Source organism: Puma concolor, chromosome E1 (genome assembly GCF_028749965.1).
Source record: "Puma concolor isolate L17-30 chromosome E1, mPumCon1.1.hap2, whole genome shotgun sequence".
In the NCBI taxonomy this organism is placed as follows: Eukaryota; Metazoa; Chordata; class Mammalia; order Carnivora; family Felidae; genus Puma; species Puma concolor.
The window spans coordinates 49,209,074-49,229,286 of NC_141680.1; the positions used below are offsets into that span (position 1 = coordinate 49,209,074).

The 20,213-nt window shown below is 43.4% G+C and overlaps 1 protein-coding gene across 7 annotated transcripts in view; it reads right to left on the reverse strand.

The window, feature by feature from the left end:
* The window catches only part of PECAM1 (platelet and endothelial cell adhesion molecule 1), a 75,221-nt gene that overhangs the window by 26,568 nt on the left and 28,440 nt on the right, over nucleotides 1-20,213 (reverse strand). For all 7 annotated transcript variants that reach the window (XM_086687739.1, XM_086687738.1, XM_086687740.1 and 4 more), the window contains 8 exons: nucleotides 17,589-17,894; nucleotides 12,602-12,877; nucleotides 7,906-8,154; nucleotides 5,852-6,127; nucleotides 3,533-3,820; nucleotides 2,759-2,866; nucleotides 1,613-1,640; nucleotides 780-856 (listed from right to left, as the gene is read on the reverse strand). In XM_086687739.1, the coding sequence (XP_086543865.1) occupies nucleotides 780-856; nucleotides 1,613-1,640; nucleotides 2,759-2,866; nucleotides 3,533-3,820; nucleotides 5,852-6,127; nucleotides 7,906-8,154; nucleotides 12,602-12,877; nucleotides 17,589-17,894 (1,608 nt within the window). The remainder of the gene's footprint in view (nucleotides 1-779; nucleotides 857-1,612; nucleotides 1,641-2,758; nucleotides 2,867-3,532; nucleotides 3,821-5,851; nucleotides 6,128-7,905; nucleotides 8,155-12,601; nucleotides 12,878-17,588; nucleotides 17,895-20,213) is intronic.

Sequence of the window (20,213 nt, forward strand, 5' to 3'; positions counted from 1 at the left end):
TCCTACCTAAAATTCTCATTCTTGTGAAACACTTACACAATTAGAAAAGAACATGAGCATTCTATTCTCAGACCTGCTGATAAAGAAAACTGCCCCCAACGTGGTCTGGGACAGGATGTCTTGCGTGATATAATTATACCCCCCTCTGGGAAGTGGCTGGCGCCCTTCTTCAAAGGCTTGAGCAATTTTCTCCTAGACTTAATGGGATTAAGAACTCCAGGGATTGGCTCCCCACCCTACTGAGCTGACTTTCAAGCTTTCACTCAGCCTCTAAGCATGCATTCCTTTATTGTAACATTTTTTTTTTAATGCCTCCACTATCTGAGAAATACTTTAATTAATTGTGGCAAAGTTTGAAAGGAAACTGTCTTGTGCTTGTAATAAACAATTCCATCCGAGAAGATGTTTTACCAGTGCCCTAATTTGGTAACTGGTCTCTTCTCTAACAAAAGGATAATGATTATACTTGGGCACTGTTCAAAGTTTTGGAAGATAACCCAGGATGGGTATCCACGGCATTACAATTATCCTCCACATTCCCTGGGATGTTTAGAAGATGGTAAAATTAGGATAAAATGTTCTGCCTGTCTTCCGAAGTTTTTGGTTTATTTATCAACTCACCCTTCCATGACTGATTGGATTAAGTGCCCCTGCTTGAGGACAGGGCTTCCCTTCCAACTTGAACCCCATTACCTACACATTCTGCTTCTAAGACCGGTAGGGGAGTGTGTAGCCAGCTGGGGAAAACGCTTAGCAACTACGGGAAACCAAGACTGTACCGTAATGTCTGTTGGCTTCGGTATCGGGATCTGACAACATCTTCTCATTGCTGGAATTCAGAAGTGGCGCTGCTGGCCTTAAAATGAAATTTAAAAAGTAAAGAATAGATGACTTTTTTTTTTTTTGGCTCTAACTTCAAACTAATAAAATAACCAAGGAAAGATCATGAGAAAACCAGGAAGAGTTTTCTTTTTCTTTTCTTTTTTAAAGAATTTTCTGCAGTTACAAAAACTTTACCCTCTCCTGTGGAAAGCTAACATTGTTTTCAGCTCTAAGATTATTTGACAAAAACTTTTCGCCGTTAAAATAAATGTCAGCGCCAAGGGGAACCTGAACTGCGGGCAGCCTTTATCAGGCGAATCCCACCCCTCTGAGTTCTTCAGCCTGTGCTACTGTTTTTCTCCAGAACCATCAGAGCTATCATTTCCATACTTTTGGATTTGAGGTTTCAAAAACAGTAAAATGATTACAACCATTTTTTTTTAGGCCAACTCTATTTTACCAAGAAAGTAAATTCTAAAAATTCCCTCTACTGTCAGTATAATTTCATAAGGAAAAGGGGATTTGACAGGTAAGAGTGTCGGAAGGACATGGCCTCAGAATAAGGCCATTCTTTCCCAGGGAAGGGCGATTGGCAATCTTCCACGGAGACAAACACACACGCATGCACACACGTACACACACACACGCATGCACGCACACCTCCACTACTCACACCTAAGACCTTATTTTTCTGAGTTTCCCAAGAAAAAATTCCTGATGACCAGAATTTCCCTAGAGTTTCCACATGTCTACAGAGCCACCCACGTCTCTTCCAAATACGCACACTGACCTGGCCATCTCCACTGGCGTCTGCTTGGCTTTAAAAGAGAAAGAGAAAATCCAAAGTCAGTATAAAATAGCCATGTCCATACCAGATAGGAACACTCATCTTGACCATATTTGACTTTCTTGAAGGCTGAATACCCATAAAAAGAGAAAAGAAAGCCAAATCTGTTCCTGCCTTTAAAAGAGAAGAAAATAAACAAATAAACAAAGTAAGTCTTTTCTTGCTCTTATACTGAGAGATTTCACATTTCCTTCAGGAATATGACATTTTGACTGTTTTAGCCAGGAGCGATTTTCCTTAGTGGAATGTGATTGAGATGAAGATAATGATAAAGGAACCAGATAAGCCAGATATATAGGCAATTATCGCTTTGATTCAAGAAGATTTCAAAAAGTAAAAGTGACGTCAATCCTTCTGCTTTTAATTCCAAGCTGGCCTGAGACCAAGGCCAGGGTCAACCTTAGGAAGGGGTTGGTTCTGGAGCCCGTCTACCCAGAAGGGTGGCAACTTTCTTGCTCCAGAAAAAGCCCAGGGCCCCACCTTATCCATCTGCCCCCACCCATCCCAGGTAGCCTTACTCCACAAACATTTTTGCAGAATTTACTGGGACTGTGCCCTTTTCCTTGAGTTCAGGCTAGCTGACTCTGATTTCTGAGGGTCAGTGGGTGATCCTGGCTTCCCTTCCGTGCATGGTTAACCTCAAGCACAGGGTAGAAATCATGGCACAAGTGGCAGATTAATTGGGAGGCATTGAGTGTGTGTGTGTGTGGGGGGGGGGGGTGCGTGTCTCCATAGCACTCACAACCCACTCTACCAACTGCAGGACTAGTTGTGGCCAAATCCACAGAAACAGCTTCTTCTGATCACATGTAGATGCAATCTTCCAGATTCATCTTTTCTGGGTTGTCCAACTAGAAGAACCATTGCGTTCACGTGTGCCTAGCTAAATCCAAGGGGCAATAAAAGCTTTGTAGCTCAAATCTTTGGTTATCAAGGTGACTCCCCCCCCCAAGGAGAAAAACAATTGTCTCCTCAGTTCCCGCTGGGGCAGAGCACCAGCTCTCCATGAAGCTGAAGCATTTCACATCCATGGCCAGTTTCTCCTGGCCAGGGCGACCTGCCAGAATGCAGTGAAAGAATTGTACTTACCCTTGGCTTTCTTCAGAAAACAGCATCTGGCTCCAAGTATCAAGGTGGCAATTATCACTCCGATGACAACCACGGCAATAAGTCCTTTCTTCCATGGGGCAAGAAAGACTGGAAATGAAGAAAGAAACACACACAAGCACACACACAGGTTTTTCCTCTGTCAACAAGAAATAATATCAAATTTAAGCAACAAATAAGACTGAATTTTATAGTCCTTGTAACCAGCATCTTGCATGAGCATCTACCTCCAAAGGACTCTTGTGTTCATAGCTGGTGCAGAAATGTTGTTTTTTGGGTTTTTTTTTTTTTTTTTTTTTTTTGGTTTTTGCTACAGCTATGGTCTTAAAGGACCATTGGACTGAAGTAGATTACTTTTTGGGGGTCTATTCATCCCTTCTCCTTCACTAGGAAGCCACCTTTACCCACATTGGTGGGCTCCTGAAACTATGTCCCTTCTGCATGACCCAGTCCTCTTGGCCACAGGTGGTCCATGGGTGGACATTTGACCCAAGACAGGCCAGTTGATATCTCTCTACCAAGAATTTGGAGTTACGATTATATGAGAAATTTCTAATCTTTATAATAACCAATTCCTCTTCTATATTTAATTTGGGTGCATGTCTGTCACTTGCAATAAAAGAACCTTGAGAACATTGGTCTCTCAACCCTCAGTGAAATGAGCTAAACAGCCACCCATTTCCTCTTACAAGGGGTGAGACTTTGGCTTCGCTCTTGGAAACCACACTATATCTCACTGTTGAGACCCTGACTCACCTCTGACTGTCAGTATGTTGCTTTGGGGATTGCTTTTAACAAGGTTGGCTCTGTTGAAGGCTGTGCAGTAATATTGTCCCTCATGTTCCTTGCTAGCCTTCTCCTTGTGCCAAATGGCGTAGGTATCATTTGAGATGATCTGGTAGAAGGGACTGCCCTCCTTTTCTCTGTAAAACCTGTAGGTGATGGGACCAGAGGCATCATTCACGGAGCACCGAAGCACAACCTCCTTCCCAGACTCCACCTCTTCATTCAGCAGGATAGTGAGCTTGACCTCATCCACAGGGGCTGAAAGGCAGAGAAAGGGACAGCACTAAGAACCGGGGGAGTCACAAGGGAATGAACATGACACAGCACTGCCCATGGCTGTCCTGCTGCTGCACTGTGACCAAGACTGGGATCCTTTTACTCAGTTCATTCCCACCACCCTCCCTGCCCCATCAATACCACATTCTTCAGAGCCTCTCCTCCCCCTTAGCCCATAAGGGCAGCAACAGATGCCTCCTGTCCCCACGTGTTTTTTATTTTTTTTTATTTTTATTTTTTCAACGTTTATTTATTTTTGGGACAGAGAGTCAGAGCATGAACGGGGGAGGGGCAGAGAGAGAGGGAGGCACAGAATCGGAAACAGGCTCCAGGCTCTGAGCCATCAGCCCAGAGCCTGACGCGGGGCTCGAACTCACGGACCGCGAGATCGTGACCTGGCTGAAGTCTGACGCTTAACCGACTGCGCCACCCAGGCGCCCCTCCCCACGTGTTTTTTAAACACAAGATGCTATGGACGCATCCCCTCACTTAGCACCTCAAGTATTACTCCACACTTAGCCTGAAGATATGATTAACCTCTGTGTCCTGTTGATTTTTATTCTGTGTGAGTGTGTATGAGAGAGAGAGAGAGAGAGAGAGAGAGAGAGAGATTTCCCTCCCTGTGCTTACAAAGATGCATGGCATTTCCAGATCTTATGAACGAATAATCTTGATCCACCACCTTTAGTTATTCTTGGTTTTCTCCTTTTCCTTTTATAGATGTTCTAAACCAATCATTCTCACTTCCTCGTTTTCCCACATTCTCGCTACTCCTGACATCTGACTTTCAGTCTGCTTCGGAAACTGCCCTCTATCTCTGGTTTTGAAGAAACCCCAAAGGTCACCAATCCCCTGACTAGCCCATCCCTGAGTCTCCAGCAGATTAAATCCAGCCTTTAATAGGCTCCCATCTAACCTTCCCACCTGTGGCCTCAACTGCTACCCAGCTTCTTCTGGGGCTTCGATGATGTCTCACTGCCCAGATTCACTAGTTTTTCTTCCTTTTGCTCCTTAAATATGGACTTTCTGCAAAATTCAGTCCTCAGCTTTCCATCTCCATTCTCCTTTCTGGTGATTTCACCCACATTATAGCTTCTGTTTGTGCATTTAACACGTAAGCATGTGGCATTTAATGCCTAAATATATAGCTCTAGTCCAATTACTCCCCTGAATTCCAGGTCTGGATTTTGACCTGGGCATTTCCACCTGGAAGTCGTGCCGGCCTCTCATTCCCAGCAGATCCAAGCAGAACTCGATGTCCTCCCCTATATCTTTTCCATGTTCAGTTACTGAAATTTTGATCCTCAATTGTCTTCCCAAGTAGACCTTCCTATCGGTGTGAGAATTGACTGGTCAGCACACTGGCATCTGACCATGAATCACCTCCCTGAAGAGTACAGTGGGTCACTAGACTACGGAGCTGCTGCTCCCACAAAAAGGGAGGACCAGGCCCTGGATGGGAGGGTGGGGTTCCACCACAAAGGCAGATCCCAGAGGGTGCAGCCTGATTCGACAGCATCTCTCCTGATAAAGTACAAAGGGGTGGTGGCAAGCCAGCTTCAGGAGCCACGCTGCCTGGCCTTAATTCCCAGCCCCATTGCCCACCAGCTGTTTGTCCTAAGCCTTAGTTGTCTCATCGTAAAACAAGGATAGTGATCATGGGCCTTTCATGGCTATTGTAAGTATTAATGAGGATAATTTACTACAACACTTCACACAGGGGTGGGCACATATTCGGGGTCAGTAAATGTCAGCCACTAATGCTGACCCAGTTTAAACCAACAGTTTCACTTGGCATTCTGCATTAGCTTTCTCTTTTCTTCCTCCTCCTCCTCCTCTTCTTCTTCTTCTTCTTCTTCTTCTTCTTCTTCTTCTTCTTCTTAATGTTTATTTATTTTTAAAAGAGCGTGAGGGGGGAGGAGCAGAAAAAGAGAGACAGAGGATCTGAAGTGGGCTCTGCGTTGACAGCACACAGACCAATGTGGGGCTTGAACTCAAGATCATGCAACTTACCTATCACCTTGACCCGCAGAACTTCACTGATCATTTCAGTATGGGAATGACAATTATCTGCGATACATTGGTATTCTACATCTTTTGTTGGCTTGTCTTTGAATACCACAGGCTCATTGGAGTCCATGTTACAACTCTCCAAAATGCTATTTGCTTTTACAAGGTGATAGCTAATAGGTGCGGTTCCATTTACGGACTGGCAACTGACTGCTATGGTCTGTCCTTTTATCACCTCAGGGCCGGAGTCATAAAAAATCCTGGGCTTGGAGAGCATTTCTAGAACGAAAGAGAGAGAGAAAACCTGAATGACGACTGAAAGCAGAAACAAAACATCCAGCCTAAGAGGGTCCTTCTCCAAACTCTAACATTACTATAATTTATTTTATTTTATTTTATTTAAGTTTATTTATTTATTTGAGAGAGACAGCATGAGCAGGTGAGGGGCAGAGAGAGAGGGAGACAGAGGATCGGAAGTGGGTTCTGTGATGACAGCAGACAACCAATGTGAAGCTCGAACTCATGAACCTTGAGATCATGACCTGAGCCAAAGTCGGATGCTCAACCAACTGAGCCACCTAGGCGCCCCCCTAGGCGCATTTACTATAATTTTAAATGCCTACCTGCCTTATCTACCTTTATAGGACTCCTTTAAGATTGGCAAGTAATGTGTGTGTGTGTGTGTGTGTGTGTGTGTGTGTGAGAGAGATGAGGACGGAGGGGGGAAATGAATGCTATCAATAAAAAGGGATGACACAAGTTCAAGAAAAACATGACATCCCCCTAAATACGTTTTTATAGGGGCACCTAGGTGGCTCAGTCGGTTAAGCGGCCGACTTCAGCTCAGGTCATGATCTCGCGGTCTGTGAGTTCAAGCCCCGCGCCGGGCTCTGTGCTGACAGCTCAGAGCCTGGAGCCTGCTTCAGATTCTGTGTCTCCCTCTGTCTCTGCCCCTCCCCCATTCATGCTCTGCCTCTCTCTGTCTCAAAAATAAAATATAAAAAATAAATAAATACGTTTTTATATTTCCATGCATCTCACATGCACACACATCCATATGTTGTGGCAGTTATATTGAGAAAAGATATAAGGAAATGCATTAAAAATATAACAAGTACCAAACAGATTTTATTTGAAAACAAATCCTCAGTGCCTCAGCCTCTCCTGATCATAAACTGCATGCCCCAAGAAGCAAGAATTCTACTAGGTCCTTATTTAGAAGTTCACTTATTGATAAAGCTTATAAAATGAAATGACCTCCTTCCAAGAACAACAGAGAAAATGAAAATGTAATGGCCCACATTTGTCTCTTGCATTATTTCCTTTGGATTTCCATGATGAGAGAGTTGACAATAGACTACGATCCTCATTGAGTTGAGACTAAAATCTTGGCTGGCTAAAACCACAGCCACAGGGTAAACTGAAGGACAGTGACTGAATAACAACAGAGCCTGTGACAGCTTGACCAGAGCTCTCCATTCACTTAGACTCCTCTACTCAGAGGGTGGTCCAGGACCCAGCATCCCCAAGGCTCTATCTAGTTAGAGATGTGGAATCTGGCTCCAACCGGACCTGTGTTCTAACTGGGTTTTGCATGCACAGTCACTCTGAGAAGCACAGCCGTAGGTGGTTCTGGTACCTATGTTCGGCCCACCAGGAGTCCCAGCCCTGCTGGTCAGCCAGGATATGGATCAGGATATGGAATTGAGATCCTAAAATTTAGTGTTGCGTAAGCAGTGATTCCTCCCTGACCTTTTAGAGGGTGCCTGTTCCAGCAGCCAGAATCTTGCCAACTCAGCCCCATCAACAGCATGCAGCCACAATAAAGCCATGAACTTGATTTTTGCCAACATTTTCTTTGTACTGCCTCTTTCCTGTCCTCCAAGAAGGAATACACACTTGTTTGGTCTCTTGATATCACTGCTTCCTCTTACCCCCAAGTTGTTACCCTGTCTTAGTCTGATCTGCCTTCAGACTGGAGAGGGTGGCAGCTGGTGATAAATTGCCTTTCTCTCATTCCACCCCAAGACTCTCTGAGCCAGCGAGGATGTACTCACCACACACAGTTATCTGGACTGCATTGCTTTTCTTGACCACCTTGCCAATGCCTGCATTGCAGGTGTATGTCCCTCTGTCCCTCTCTGAGGCTATCTTGGTGAAATTTTGAGACAGTGACACAATCGTGTTTTCCTTCTGGATGGTAAAGTTGGCTGGAGGTGCTCCTGGAATGGAGCACCACAGGTTCAGGCTTTCACCGTGATCCAGGCGGGTGGCGGAAGATTCCAGCTTCGGCTTGGAAAACAGCTCTGGAAGACCAGTGAGTAGAAGGAGGTGAGACGTTTCCGGGCACCACTCCCGCAGCCCCCTTCCAGAGAGACCCTTGACCCAGCTGCTTTTGTCAGAGCCAATCCCCAAACTTGCTGCAGAAATTTCTCTTTAGCTTCTCATGAAACCCGATAATCACACAATTCAAGAGTTAGAGTTCATTCTTTGCCTGGGATTGCAATGGCAGGTTTTCTACCCTTGTTAATCCAATTTATTTCATAAAAATGAATTAGAAAAGTTTTTCACTGTGTAATGCAGCAGTGATGATTCATGCATCCACCCAGGTATTCATTCACTCATATGCTTTATTTCATAAGTATTTAGTACACACTTTCTCTGTACTGGGTACCTTGCTTGGCATCAGAGATAGCTGTGAAAAAAAAAAAAAAGTCCCTGACTTCCAAGTGCTTACGTTTAGTGGGTGATTCAGACATGGTTATTTGCAGGAGAGCCCATGGAGGGGATAGCTGAACCTAGGATCGGGGAATCAGGAAAGGACTCTTACAGGAACTATCCAGGCAAACAGGGAGTGTTCTAAGCAGAGAGAAGAGCCAATGCAAGTCCTGGCAGGAAGTTGGAGCACCTGAAAGTCCTGGAACTTAGTGGGAGTAGAAGCGGCCAGAGGAAGACCTATCGATCTTGAAGGACCTTGAGAACCATCTAAACAAGTGTGAATTGTATCCTGGGGCAATGGGAACCATGGAGAGTTTGGCTTGGGGGAATGACATCAGATGTGTGTTATAGGGAGATATCTGGAGGGAGAATGGATGGGACTGAGAGCCTGGACTGGGAGCAAGAAGGATGAAGTGCAGGCTTGATGCAGAGAGCATGAGGTTGGGGAGAAGTGGCAGCTGGTCACCATCCCTCTAGCACTTCCCACAGAGAAGATAACACCTGAGGTTGCGTACTTTGTAAGCTGTAACATTCTATGCCACTTTAAGGAGTCACTAGCACCATAGTTGAGGTTGGATGTCAACAGCAATAAAGACAGAAGCTGACTTTTAAGAAGTCTTGTCATCTTATTTGAATATTCCCTGAAATACACCAAGATTTCATAGTCATGGACTATGTTTTTAATTTCAGCTACTGGAAAATTACTAATTAACTACTTAACCACTGTGCAGTGGTCCTTCATGTAAGCAAATGCACGCTGGCTTCAAGATTATTCCCTGTGATGCAGAAGGACGAAGTCAGTAATTTTTGAAACTATCTTCATATTGAGAAAGGAACTGAGACCCAAAGTCCCTCTTTGGAAAGCTTCTTGGGCTAGAGGCTTGAGAGTGCAGCCAGGAGTCAGGGAATCAAATTCTACATTTGGTTCTAAATTTACCTGCCATACAGGTTTTTGGGAGGTACAAATCAACACTGTCATTGTCATTGATGTTAAGTAGCTATCTATAGGAGTTATTTCCATCAAAATCAATCCCCAATGCCTTCCTAGTTTCCTCAACAAGGGATAAAATAAAACTTCAAGTAAGGTGGTAGTCCAATAATTAATCTATGTTTTATTAAGACACATTCCATCCTTCCTTCCACATAAGCATTGACTTATCTGTTTTCCTAGCACCATCAAAAGCTCTAGTTTAGGAATGGGAAAAAGAAACCAAAGAAACTGACATCCTAAAAGCCTTTACAATCCCAGTGGACAGATACCAAAAAATGTGAAAAAAATCACTTAGCAAAAAAATTCCAAAGCAATGACTCACTATTTAAAAATATGTAAACGAAAATGTGAAAAATAGAAACCATCTTTCAGAAGTAGGTGCAAGATGGTTTGTAGGAATGAAATGTAAGGAAATAATAGTCCACTTGTAAATGATCCATTTGCAGGTAATGTAACAGACCAGCAGGACCATCACGTAGACTAATAAGAATTAGTCTTCTATTCACTTGTTGAATGAACACTTACTGAGCTCCTCCAACGTGCCAGTCTGTGCTAAGTGTCAATGATGTAAGGTGAATTGAGCCACAGATCTGGTCCTTCAAGAGCTTACCCAAAGTGGTGATGGCAGACTCTAGACCTTTGTAGTGACTACTGACATAAAGATGGAAACCGAGTGTGATAGGAACTAAGGTGTGACCATGGAACTGTCCTGGGGGACCCCCGAGGGAGATCTGGGGTTTGGTCTTTAAGGACAACAGAAGTTTTTCAGTGGCCGAGGGGAAAGAGTGGCCCAGGGAGAGTGGGAGGGACATTGGGAAGGGGATGGGGTCAAAGTGAAGGATCATGACCATTCAGGGTTGAAGCTCATGAACAGTGATGTCAAATAGGGATCATATTAGGAGGGCTTCTCCTATAGCTGGTTGAAGAATGAACTGGAACAGAGATACTCCAGGAAACCCCTGCAATAGGTAATCCTGGTGTGAGGGCCAGTGTTAGGGTGTGATTACCGAGACAAGAAGACAGAACAGAGCTGAAAGACCTACAACACCTGGTGACAGAACAGATCTGAAAAGGTAGACAGTGGGGGATGAAGGTGTCTTTTCTATCCAAAGACAAATGACTAATTCAATGACTTCTGTTTTCATAAATCTATTGTGAGCTGCTAACATCACTCAATAGAGCCATTGACAGTGAAGCTTGATGGCAACAGGGGCATGGATCACTAGATGCATCAGTGGGCCTGGAGACCTTTCCAAAGGCCTGGTGGAACTTGAACATGAGGGTACTTGCCTGCCAGCCCTGGTGTGGCTCAGTTAGCTCTGGGTGGAAAGGGCAGAGCTCAGGATCATAGAGCACTCAGGCTAAAAGGACAGAAAGGGCAGGCTGTGTGTAACACTCTGTTATCTTGGGCCAGGGAGACTGATCTACTGAATGGCTTGTATACCCCACCCGATACAGACTTCTGGGTGTAGGTGATCACCTACAACAGTAGTATCCTAGGGTCCAATGATGCTTTATGCTTTCCTAAAGTAGCCTGGCCTGAGGGGTAAAGATGCTGCTCTGGTTGATGCAACCTTCAGTTGGTCTGCCACATGGTCCCTGTTGCTCTCACAGTAGTATGTCCATCCCTTGGTTGTACTTGCTCATTGCATTGCATTCAAATAGTCTATTTATGTCTGTGAGTTTGTCAGGAGCAAAGCCTGACCTTAGGCAGCTGTCTATCCCCAATAAGTTGCCCAGCATGCGGATGGTACTCAATGTCTGTTGAATTGAAAACTTTTCTCTAATGAGATAATACATGTCTTATCAGCGAAAAATATCATGTACCATCAAGATATTTATCATTATCAATAATAAACTAAGTTATTAGTACACACTATAGACCAGTGGGATCCAACACATATGCCAATCACCCAGTTGGGTAGTTGACAACTTTCCTATGATACTGTGGACTGTCCCTGTGACTACACTCAGTGCTTTACACATAGAAGGCTTTCAGTAAATGAAGAAATGAATGAATACCTTCACATGGCAACCACGAAGTGCTGACTCTCTCTGCCCTCTGAAACACAGTCGTCCAATGTTCATTCATTCATCCAACAAATATGTATTTAAGTCCTACTATGTGCCAGGCTCTATTCTAGGTGTTAAGGACATAGCACTGGATAAAATGGGTAACGTTCCTAGTCTCATAGGCTTGCATTCCAATGCCTGGATACATACAATAAACAGGAAGAGATAGAATATATTTTTTTGGTAATAGGTGCTATGGAGAGAAGTAAAGCCAGGAAAGGGGGAAAGGAGTCCAATAGAACTTTTAAGTGCATGGGTTTGGAAGTCAAATGGGCCTGGGGTGACTCTTGTTCTGCCACTTGGTAACCCTATAATCATTGGGGTGAGTTACCTAACATCTCAGCCTCAGTTTCCACACCCATAAAACCAGAATCATGATCCTTATCTCACAGCATTGTTATGAGCGTGAAATGCAAATGTATGTAAACCAGTCATAGAGTTTTCAACAAAAGGGAATTGTTGCTATTGTTCTTGAATTTGCTAATGCTTTCTCACTCCTGACCCAGTCTTAGGACCTGGGTCTGGGATCTAGCATAGTGCCTGGCACAGAGGAAAGATAAATATAATAGCAGACACACTGGCTAATATTCACACAGAGTGCTTATTCTGTATGAGGCTGTTTATAGCAGAGTCATGTCATTTCATCATTGAGACAGTCCTACAGGTGAGTGCTGTCATTATCCCCATCTCATAGAGCTGTGGCAAGGAGAAGCTGAGTAATTCACCTAAGGTCACTGAAGTAGTGGGTGGCAGTGTTGGGATTTGATGTCAGAACTTGCACCCTCAACCACCACAGCTAACTGCTTACTGACTCTGCATTGACTTTTCCCCTTGAGCACCATGCCCCCACCTGAGTACATTCATTCAGACAAGCAGGAGCAGAAATATCCGCTCTCATTGGCCATTCTGGATTCCAGCACAGTGGCTGCTTGAGCCTACCATATTCACACATCCTCCAGCAGCAGCCCTACCTGTTATGTTGACCACGATGCTGCTGACCTTGGATATCCGGCTGGCTTCCACTTTGCACGTGTAGTTGCCATTATGCTCCACCATGGCCATCACTGAGTAGGTGGCCTCATTGCCATGCGTCTTGTGTGCTACAATTGCCTTGTCCTTCTGGATTATGATTTCTGGAAATGACTGCACCAGGTGTGTCACTTGAATGGTGCACTTAATGTTGAGCTGATCTCCTTCTGTGATCACTCCCTTGGGGCTGATGTGGAATCTGGGATTAGAGAAGGATTCTACAAGAAGAGGACAAGCTGGTTGGACTCAGGTTCAAAGCTGAGTGAGTGGAAGAGGCATTTACATCCTCCCCTTTTGTGATCTTTTTTGTTGCCAACACTATTCTTCCTTATTAATTAAACAAATTCAATCTTTTCCCTTAAAAACCTTCTCCTAAGTTGCTCTGATGCTTCTCACTCATTCTTGCAACTTCAGCCTTCTTAGCTGTAATCTCCCTTGACCTTCCCAAAGCCAAAACCACCTTCTCTAGATCTCATCTGCAGAATCCTCTTCAAATGACCTCAAAAATCATCAGAGCATTGGAAACAGACTCTTGCCCCTGCCCACCAAGGATTTTCTAGGCTCTTCTCACATAGTTTCATGGAACCATGGCATTTCAGCACAAATATTCCATAGTTTTCTAAAGTGACAATGATGTAAACTGTGCCACTTCATGGAAATGCATATTTAAATAACGATATGCACCCCCCAAACTGATTTCTGGTCTATTCTATTTTTTTTTTTTTAATGCTGGCTGTGACTGACTAAATTGATTACATGACTCATGCAGCTTGAAAAACACTGTTTTAATAAAATATTGGTCAGATACCAGGGTGTGGGATCATCAGGAGATGGTAAGAGAAGTAGGGATAAGCCTTTGCTTCCACAAATAAAAAAATTGCAGAGCATTAGAGTACACACACAGATTGCCAACTATGCAAAATGAAGCCAAAAGTGAATTTAGAGTGATATACTTTCATTCACTTGTCTTTTTAAAAAATTTTTTTTAATGTTTATTTATTTTGAGAGAGAGAGCACAAGCAGGGCAAGGGCAGAGAGAGGGAGACACAGAATCTGAAGCAGGCTCCAGACTCTGAACTGTCAGCACAGAGCCTGATGCAGGGCTCAAACCCACAAACAGCAAGATCATGACCTGAGCCAAAGTCGGATGCTTAACTGACTGAGCCACCCAGGTGCCCCTAATTTGCTGGTTTTTTACCGCAAAGTCATTTAACTTCACAGTAAATAGCTATCATTAAAAAAAAATAGTCTGCCGTCGTGGGAATGAAAGGAAACAAAAGCAAAAAAATGAACTATTGGGACCTTATCAAGATAAAAACCTTCTGCACAATGAAGGAAATAATCAACAAAACTAAAAGGCAGCCTACAGAATTGGAGAAGATATTTGCAAATGACATATCTGATAAAGTGTAAATATCCAAAATTTGTAAGGAATTTATCAAACTCAACACCGAAAAAACAAATAATCAGTTAAGAAATGGGCAGAAGACATGAACAGACGTTTTCCAAAGAAGACATCCAGATGGCTAACAGACACATGAAAAAATGCTCAATATCACTCATCATCAGGGAAATACATATCAAAACCACAATGAGATACCACCTCACACCTATCAGAATGGCTAAAATTAACAACACAGGCAAGAGATGTTGGCGAGGATGTGGAGAAAGGGGAACCCTCTTGTACTGTTGGTGGGAATGCAAACTGGTGCAGCCACTCTGGAGAACGGTATGGAGTTTCCTCAAAAAGTTAAAAATAGAACTATCCTATGATCCAGCAATTGTACTACTACGTATTTTACCCAAAGGATACAAAAAGTTTTGAAGGATGACATGCACCCCAATGCTTATAGCAGCATTATCAACAATAGCCAAACTATGAAGAGAGCCCAAATGTCCATCGACGATGAATGGATAAACAAGATGTGGCATATAGGGGCACCTGGGTGGCTCAGTTGGTTAAGCGTCTGACTCTTGATTTCTGCTCAGGTCATGGTCTCACAGTTAGTGGGATCAAGCCCCACAATGGGCTCTGAGCTGACAGTGCAGAGCCTGCTTGAGATTCTTTCTCTCCCTGTCTCTCTCCCCCCTCCTGCTCACGCACACATACACTCTCTCTCTCTCAAAATAAATAAATGTTAAAGAAAAAAAGATGTGGCATACACACACACACACACACACACACACACACACACACACACACACAAATGGAATATTACTCAGCCATCAAAAAGAATGAAATCTTGCCGTTTGCAATTACATGGCTGGAGCTAGAGAGTATTATGCTAAGCGAAATAGTCAGAGAAAGACAAATACCATATGATTTCACTCCGATGTGGAATTTAAGAAACAAAACAGATGAACATATGGGAAGGAAAAAAAGAGGGGAGGGGAAGCAAATCTTAAGAGACTCTTAACAATAGAGAAGGGAGATGGGAGAGGGGGGATGGGCTACATGGGTGATGTGTACTAAGGAGGGCACTTGTGATGAGCACTGGGTGTTGTATGTAAGTGATGAATCGCTGAATTCTACTCCTGAAACCAATATTGCACTGTATGTTAACTAACTAGAATTTAAATGAAAATTCAAAAAAAAAAAAAAAATAGGCTACTTCCCTGAATGGAAGTTAAAAAACAAGAAAGGGCATCTTTTAGGATACTCAACAAATGTCCTCTGGAGAAGGGTTAGTAATCATCACTAAAGGTTTTTTTTTTTTTTTTTTCTTACATCCTAATTAACTCCAGATGCACCAGAAATCTAAACGCAGAAAAAAACAAGCAAACAGTTAAACTACAGAAACAGTAAGAGCAAACATACGTGCATTTTTTCCTTTAATTATCTTTAATAGGCTTTAGGTGTGAATCATGAAACTGAGATGCCAAAAAAGAAAAAGATGGACAAATTTGATTCAATAAGGATGAAACGCTTCTGCCTGAAAACTGAGCATAAAAGAAAGACAGATGACAAACTCAGGGAAATATTTGCATAGTACTTGACAAAGAGCTAATGCCTTTAATTTATAAAGGGCTCAAACAAATCAATCAGAAACAGTAAAAATGGGCCAAGTGTATATAAACAGGCAGTTTATGGGGGGAAATGTAATAAGTCAATAAACACAAAGAACATACTTGACCTCAGTAAAGACCAAAGAAATATAAATCACAAGAACAATGATATATCACTGTGTCTCAGATCGTCATAAACAAGAAAATGTTGATAATGCTACATGAGAGTAAGGATGTGGGAAAATAAACAGTAGCATCAGTTTTGATGGAAATGTTCAACCATTTTGAGGAGTGCTTTGGCAACATATATCAATATTTAAAATGCACAAAACATTTGAATCAACAATTTGACTGCCAGGAATCAACCTTATAAATAATAATGAAAAAAAATACTCACAGAAGTATACAAGCTATAAGTCTGTATATTGCAGGACTGTTTTAGTAGCAAAACACTGGGTTGGCAGGGAGTAAGGGGGACAGTGTGCCTGGGTGGCTCAGTCAGTTGAGCGTCCGCCTCTTGATTCTGGCTGAGGTCATGATCCCAGGGTTGTGGGATCAAGACCCACATCAGGCTCCACACTGAGTTTGGGACTCTCTCTCTCTCTCTCTACCTCTGCCCCTCTCCTCCCTCACACAGGTGCTCTCTCACTCTCCCTCTTAAAAAAAAAAAAAAAAAGAAGGAGCAAAAAAACTGGGAAAATACCTAAAAGTCTATATTAGAAAAATGAGGTAAATTAGGTAAATGAGGTAAATCCTACAATAGGATTCCAAGATGCCACTAAAAGGATGTAGATCTGTATTTCTTGATATGGACAAAGGTCTATAACATACCGTTAAGTTAAGGAAAAGTTACAAAACAGTTATGTTTGACAGGTCACAGTTTTTGTAAAAACAAAGAAAAACAAACAAAAATTTTGTGTGTGCATGAACATAACAGTAGAGCAAGTCTAGGACAACACAAGTGATTCTCTAAGTATTGGTGCTATGAATGATTGTCACTTGATACTTTATATCGTGCCATATATTCTGGAAATTTAACCCACACCATGTATTATAATCAGAAAAATATGATATATACATAATATCATATGTGTATATATATATATATATATATATATATATATATACACACACACACACACGACGGGTGGGAATGAAATGAGGTACCAAAAGCAGAAGGGTATCCGTGACAAACTTTGGGGCTCCTATAGAAAAGACTCGAGGCTACTTCACTAGTATATGCCTTCCCTTGACTCTCCCCTACTCACGAGTCCTTGTGCCATCCTACAGGCTGCCTGTGCTGGAGCTCTTTTCATCCTGGACATGCACGCCCGGGCCTCCCTCTGCTATTTCCTTTCTCTCTGAAGGGCATTCCTCAGGCCACCTCATCTGCTTCTTACTTGTCCAACATCTTGGTGATGGAGGGTGGGTAGAAGAGGGGAGTCCTTCCTCAAATGTGGGAGGCGGAGGCTGGGGATAGGGACCCCCTTCCCTCCCAAACCCCTCCAGACTCCACTTCCTGGTGTCTGACCCATATTGGCTTGAAGCCGTGTTTTCCAAACTGCAAATCACACAATGCATCATTTCACTGAGTCAAGGTCAGTGTTTTAAAAAAAAACAAAATAGAATAGAATAGAAAATAGCAAAATGCTCCATACATTAAGGATTAGTTGTGAAACTTTTGCTTGGGAAATTTTGCACACACACACACACACACACACACACACACACACACACACACACAATTTTTTGAACTATATCGCAGTCAAAAAGTTTGAAAAGCATGGCTTGTAAGTGGTTAAGAACAGTCTTGAAAACAGCAGCCCAGTCAGAAGGCCCCAGCCCCTTTCCAATTTCTGGGCTTTCTCCCCATCCCAACCAGCAAACCAGAGAGTGATGAAAAGGAGAGAGTAGGACTCTGACCCGTCACGGTGACCAGTTCACTCTTGATGGCTTTAGAGATCTCCACATTGGTCCCAGAAAAGATCCTGGCTTGACATTGGAACAATATGACATGGTCCTGTTCCTCCACTGTGAATTCCATCACCATAAAATTCTGGTTCTGAGAAACTTTTTCTCTTTTTTGCTTGAAACCTTTTGCATCTAGCTTGAGTTTTTCAATTGTGAAGTATATTGGGGGATTTTCCTCTGGGACCGAACAATTGACCGTCACGACCCCGCCTTCTATTGCCTCTTTCTTGTCCAGTGTCACTCTGGGATCGGACACTCCTTTGGGGGAAGAGAAAGTCCATTAGTATCAGTTTGATCTAGTGATTCAAGCTTACCTCGGCTGCACCACTGTGATTGACCCATCTGAGAGTCTTCTCTTTTGTTCCCAGAACCCCAGGGCTACCTACCAGGTGATTACTGAGCAAGTATGTTCCCAGAGCTATACCAGCTACTTTGAAAAATATAAAATATGTTTCAGATGTAGTTGGTGCTTTCAAAGTTTACAATCCCACTGGGGAGACAAGTCTTGCCAACTGATATAATTAAAACAAAACAGCCATATCTATAGGCATTACTGTGGTTGGTGTTATAATTTATTGACTGTCAACCACAACCTAGGATAGACTTTTTATCCATGACCCCATGTAATTCTCATAATAAATCTCCAGGGTGGACATGAAAGATAAAAGTATGCCTATTTTGAAGAAGGTGAAGCTCAGTGAGGTCCAAGTTTCATCCAAAAGCTCCTTGCCAGCAAGTTGCAGAACCGAGATTCGATTCCAGGTCTGTCTAACTCCAAAGCCAGGAGTTGGGGTGGGAGGTGGGAGAGAGGAAGGACACTTCACCTCCTGGTTCACAAAGTGAAGCTGAAAATAACTAAGCATTAGAATGTGTGGTAGAGATAATGAGTGATGAAGCAGTCAGGAAAAAAGGAGGCCCTCTTTGCCTGAGGGATCAGAGAAGATTCTAGAAGGGAATAGTGCCTGAGAGTAATCTTGGAGGAAGGGTGTTATTTGTTATTTGGACAGATGAGGTGGGGGCTATTTGTTATTTGGACAGATGAGGTGGGGGCTAAGAACAGATGAGGTGGGGGCTAAGAACAGATGAGGTTGGGGGTTAAAGACAGGGATTTCAGGGTGCGTGTGCACAGGGACTGCTTGTGTCAAGGAATACGATGGACTTTTCGGGAGGGCCATCTAGAAAAAAGAAAGGGGCGCGGGGAGAGGTACAGTAGGTGGTGAGCCAGGGTCAGATGAGGGGGAGCTAGGATGGTCTAGCTGAGACTAGATGTCTTGTCCAGGCTCCGTGGTCTGGTGGTCATGAGGTCCACCTCAAGAGTCAGACAGACTAGCTGGTATCCTAAACCTTGCCACTTCACCTAGTTGCTTATGACTCTTCTGAATCTTTGTTTCAACGCACCCAGTTCGGACATCATGGGCTGTCCTCTTGGGAAGGTGACCTATACTGTATTCGTACCGCTGTTTTCACCTGTGGTGGCAGCTGTTTACAAAGGTGTTCCCCTGCTTCACACTGATCTCCCCAAGGGAAGGGATCACATCTTACTCATTGTTGGTTCCTCAGCCTAGCCCAGAGTGGGACTCAATACATGTTGAGTGAATGAATGAATGAATGAATGGCCTCTGGTCTACCTCAAAGACCTGAATAGTAATTAAGAGTTAGAGAGGCCAGCTTTGGAGTCAACGAGATCTTGGTTCTAACCAGCTTTGCCTCTGAGGAACTTCAAGGCATGAACATGCCATTCAGCCTCTCTGGGCCTGTGTCTGCACCTGGAAAGGGTCACATTTAGCTCTCAGTGCTATTGCAGGGCTTAAATGACGTGTGTGAAGCACTTATAACCGTTTACCCCATGAGGGTCTGATAGGTGACAGTTCTTATCATTGGAAGTAACAATAGAGTGAATGACTATTCTGATGACAAAAGTGAGCACACAAAATGCAGAAACGACCGTTATGGCAGTCGCTGTCAAGGAAGCACAGGGTTCAATTCACTAACAATCCATTAAACCATCCAAGTTTTAAGAAAAATCACCCTAAGTTTCTAAAGCCTGCCAGCACATTTCTTTTCAACAGACATTGCCCAAATTCAGCCTGTCAATCTTTCCTTACCACTAAAGTCAGTGCTGGGAGCTGTTGGCCGGCAAGGCCCTGTCCTCAGTGGAGACGAGAAGGGCTGCTCTGCATCCCTGTGGCTGTTGCCCCTGGCGACTCTGAGGGATGTCTAGCCAGCCATGTCCCTGACTGTCCAAAGGATACCCATGGGGGAATTGGCCTGGGGGAGGGTGATGTCATAGTCTCCCAAGTAAGCCTAAAGGCCTGACCAAAAATGTGGCCAGAGATTGTATGCTCATGAAAGGAAAATGCCCTTGAACTCTTACCTGCTGGTTCTTCCTGCTTTCTATATGCTGAAAGGGTTATCCCTTTCTAAGGATGGCCCAGCTGAACCCCTCACACATGATGGGCATTCATTCATTCATTCAATACTTGGTTACTAAGCACACTTCGATGCCATCACATTTAATCCTCAAAACAAAACAACCTTCAAGGGTACATGTTGCTACCTAGTGATCTCTATTTTAAA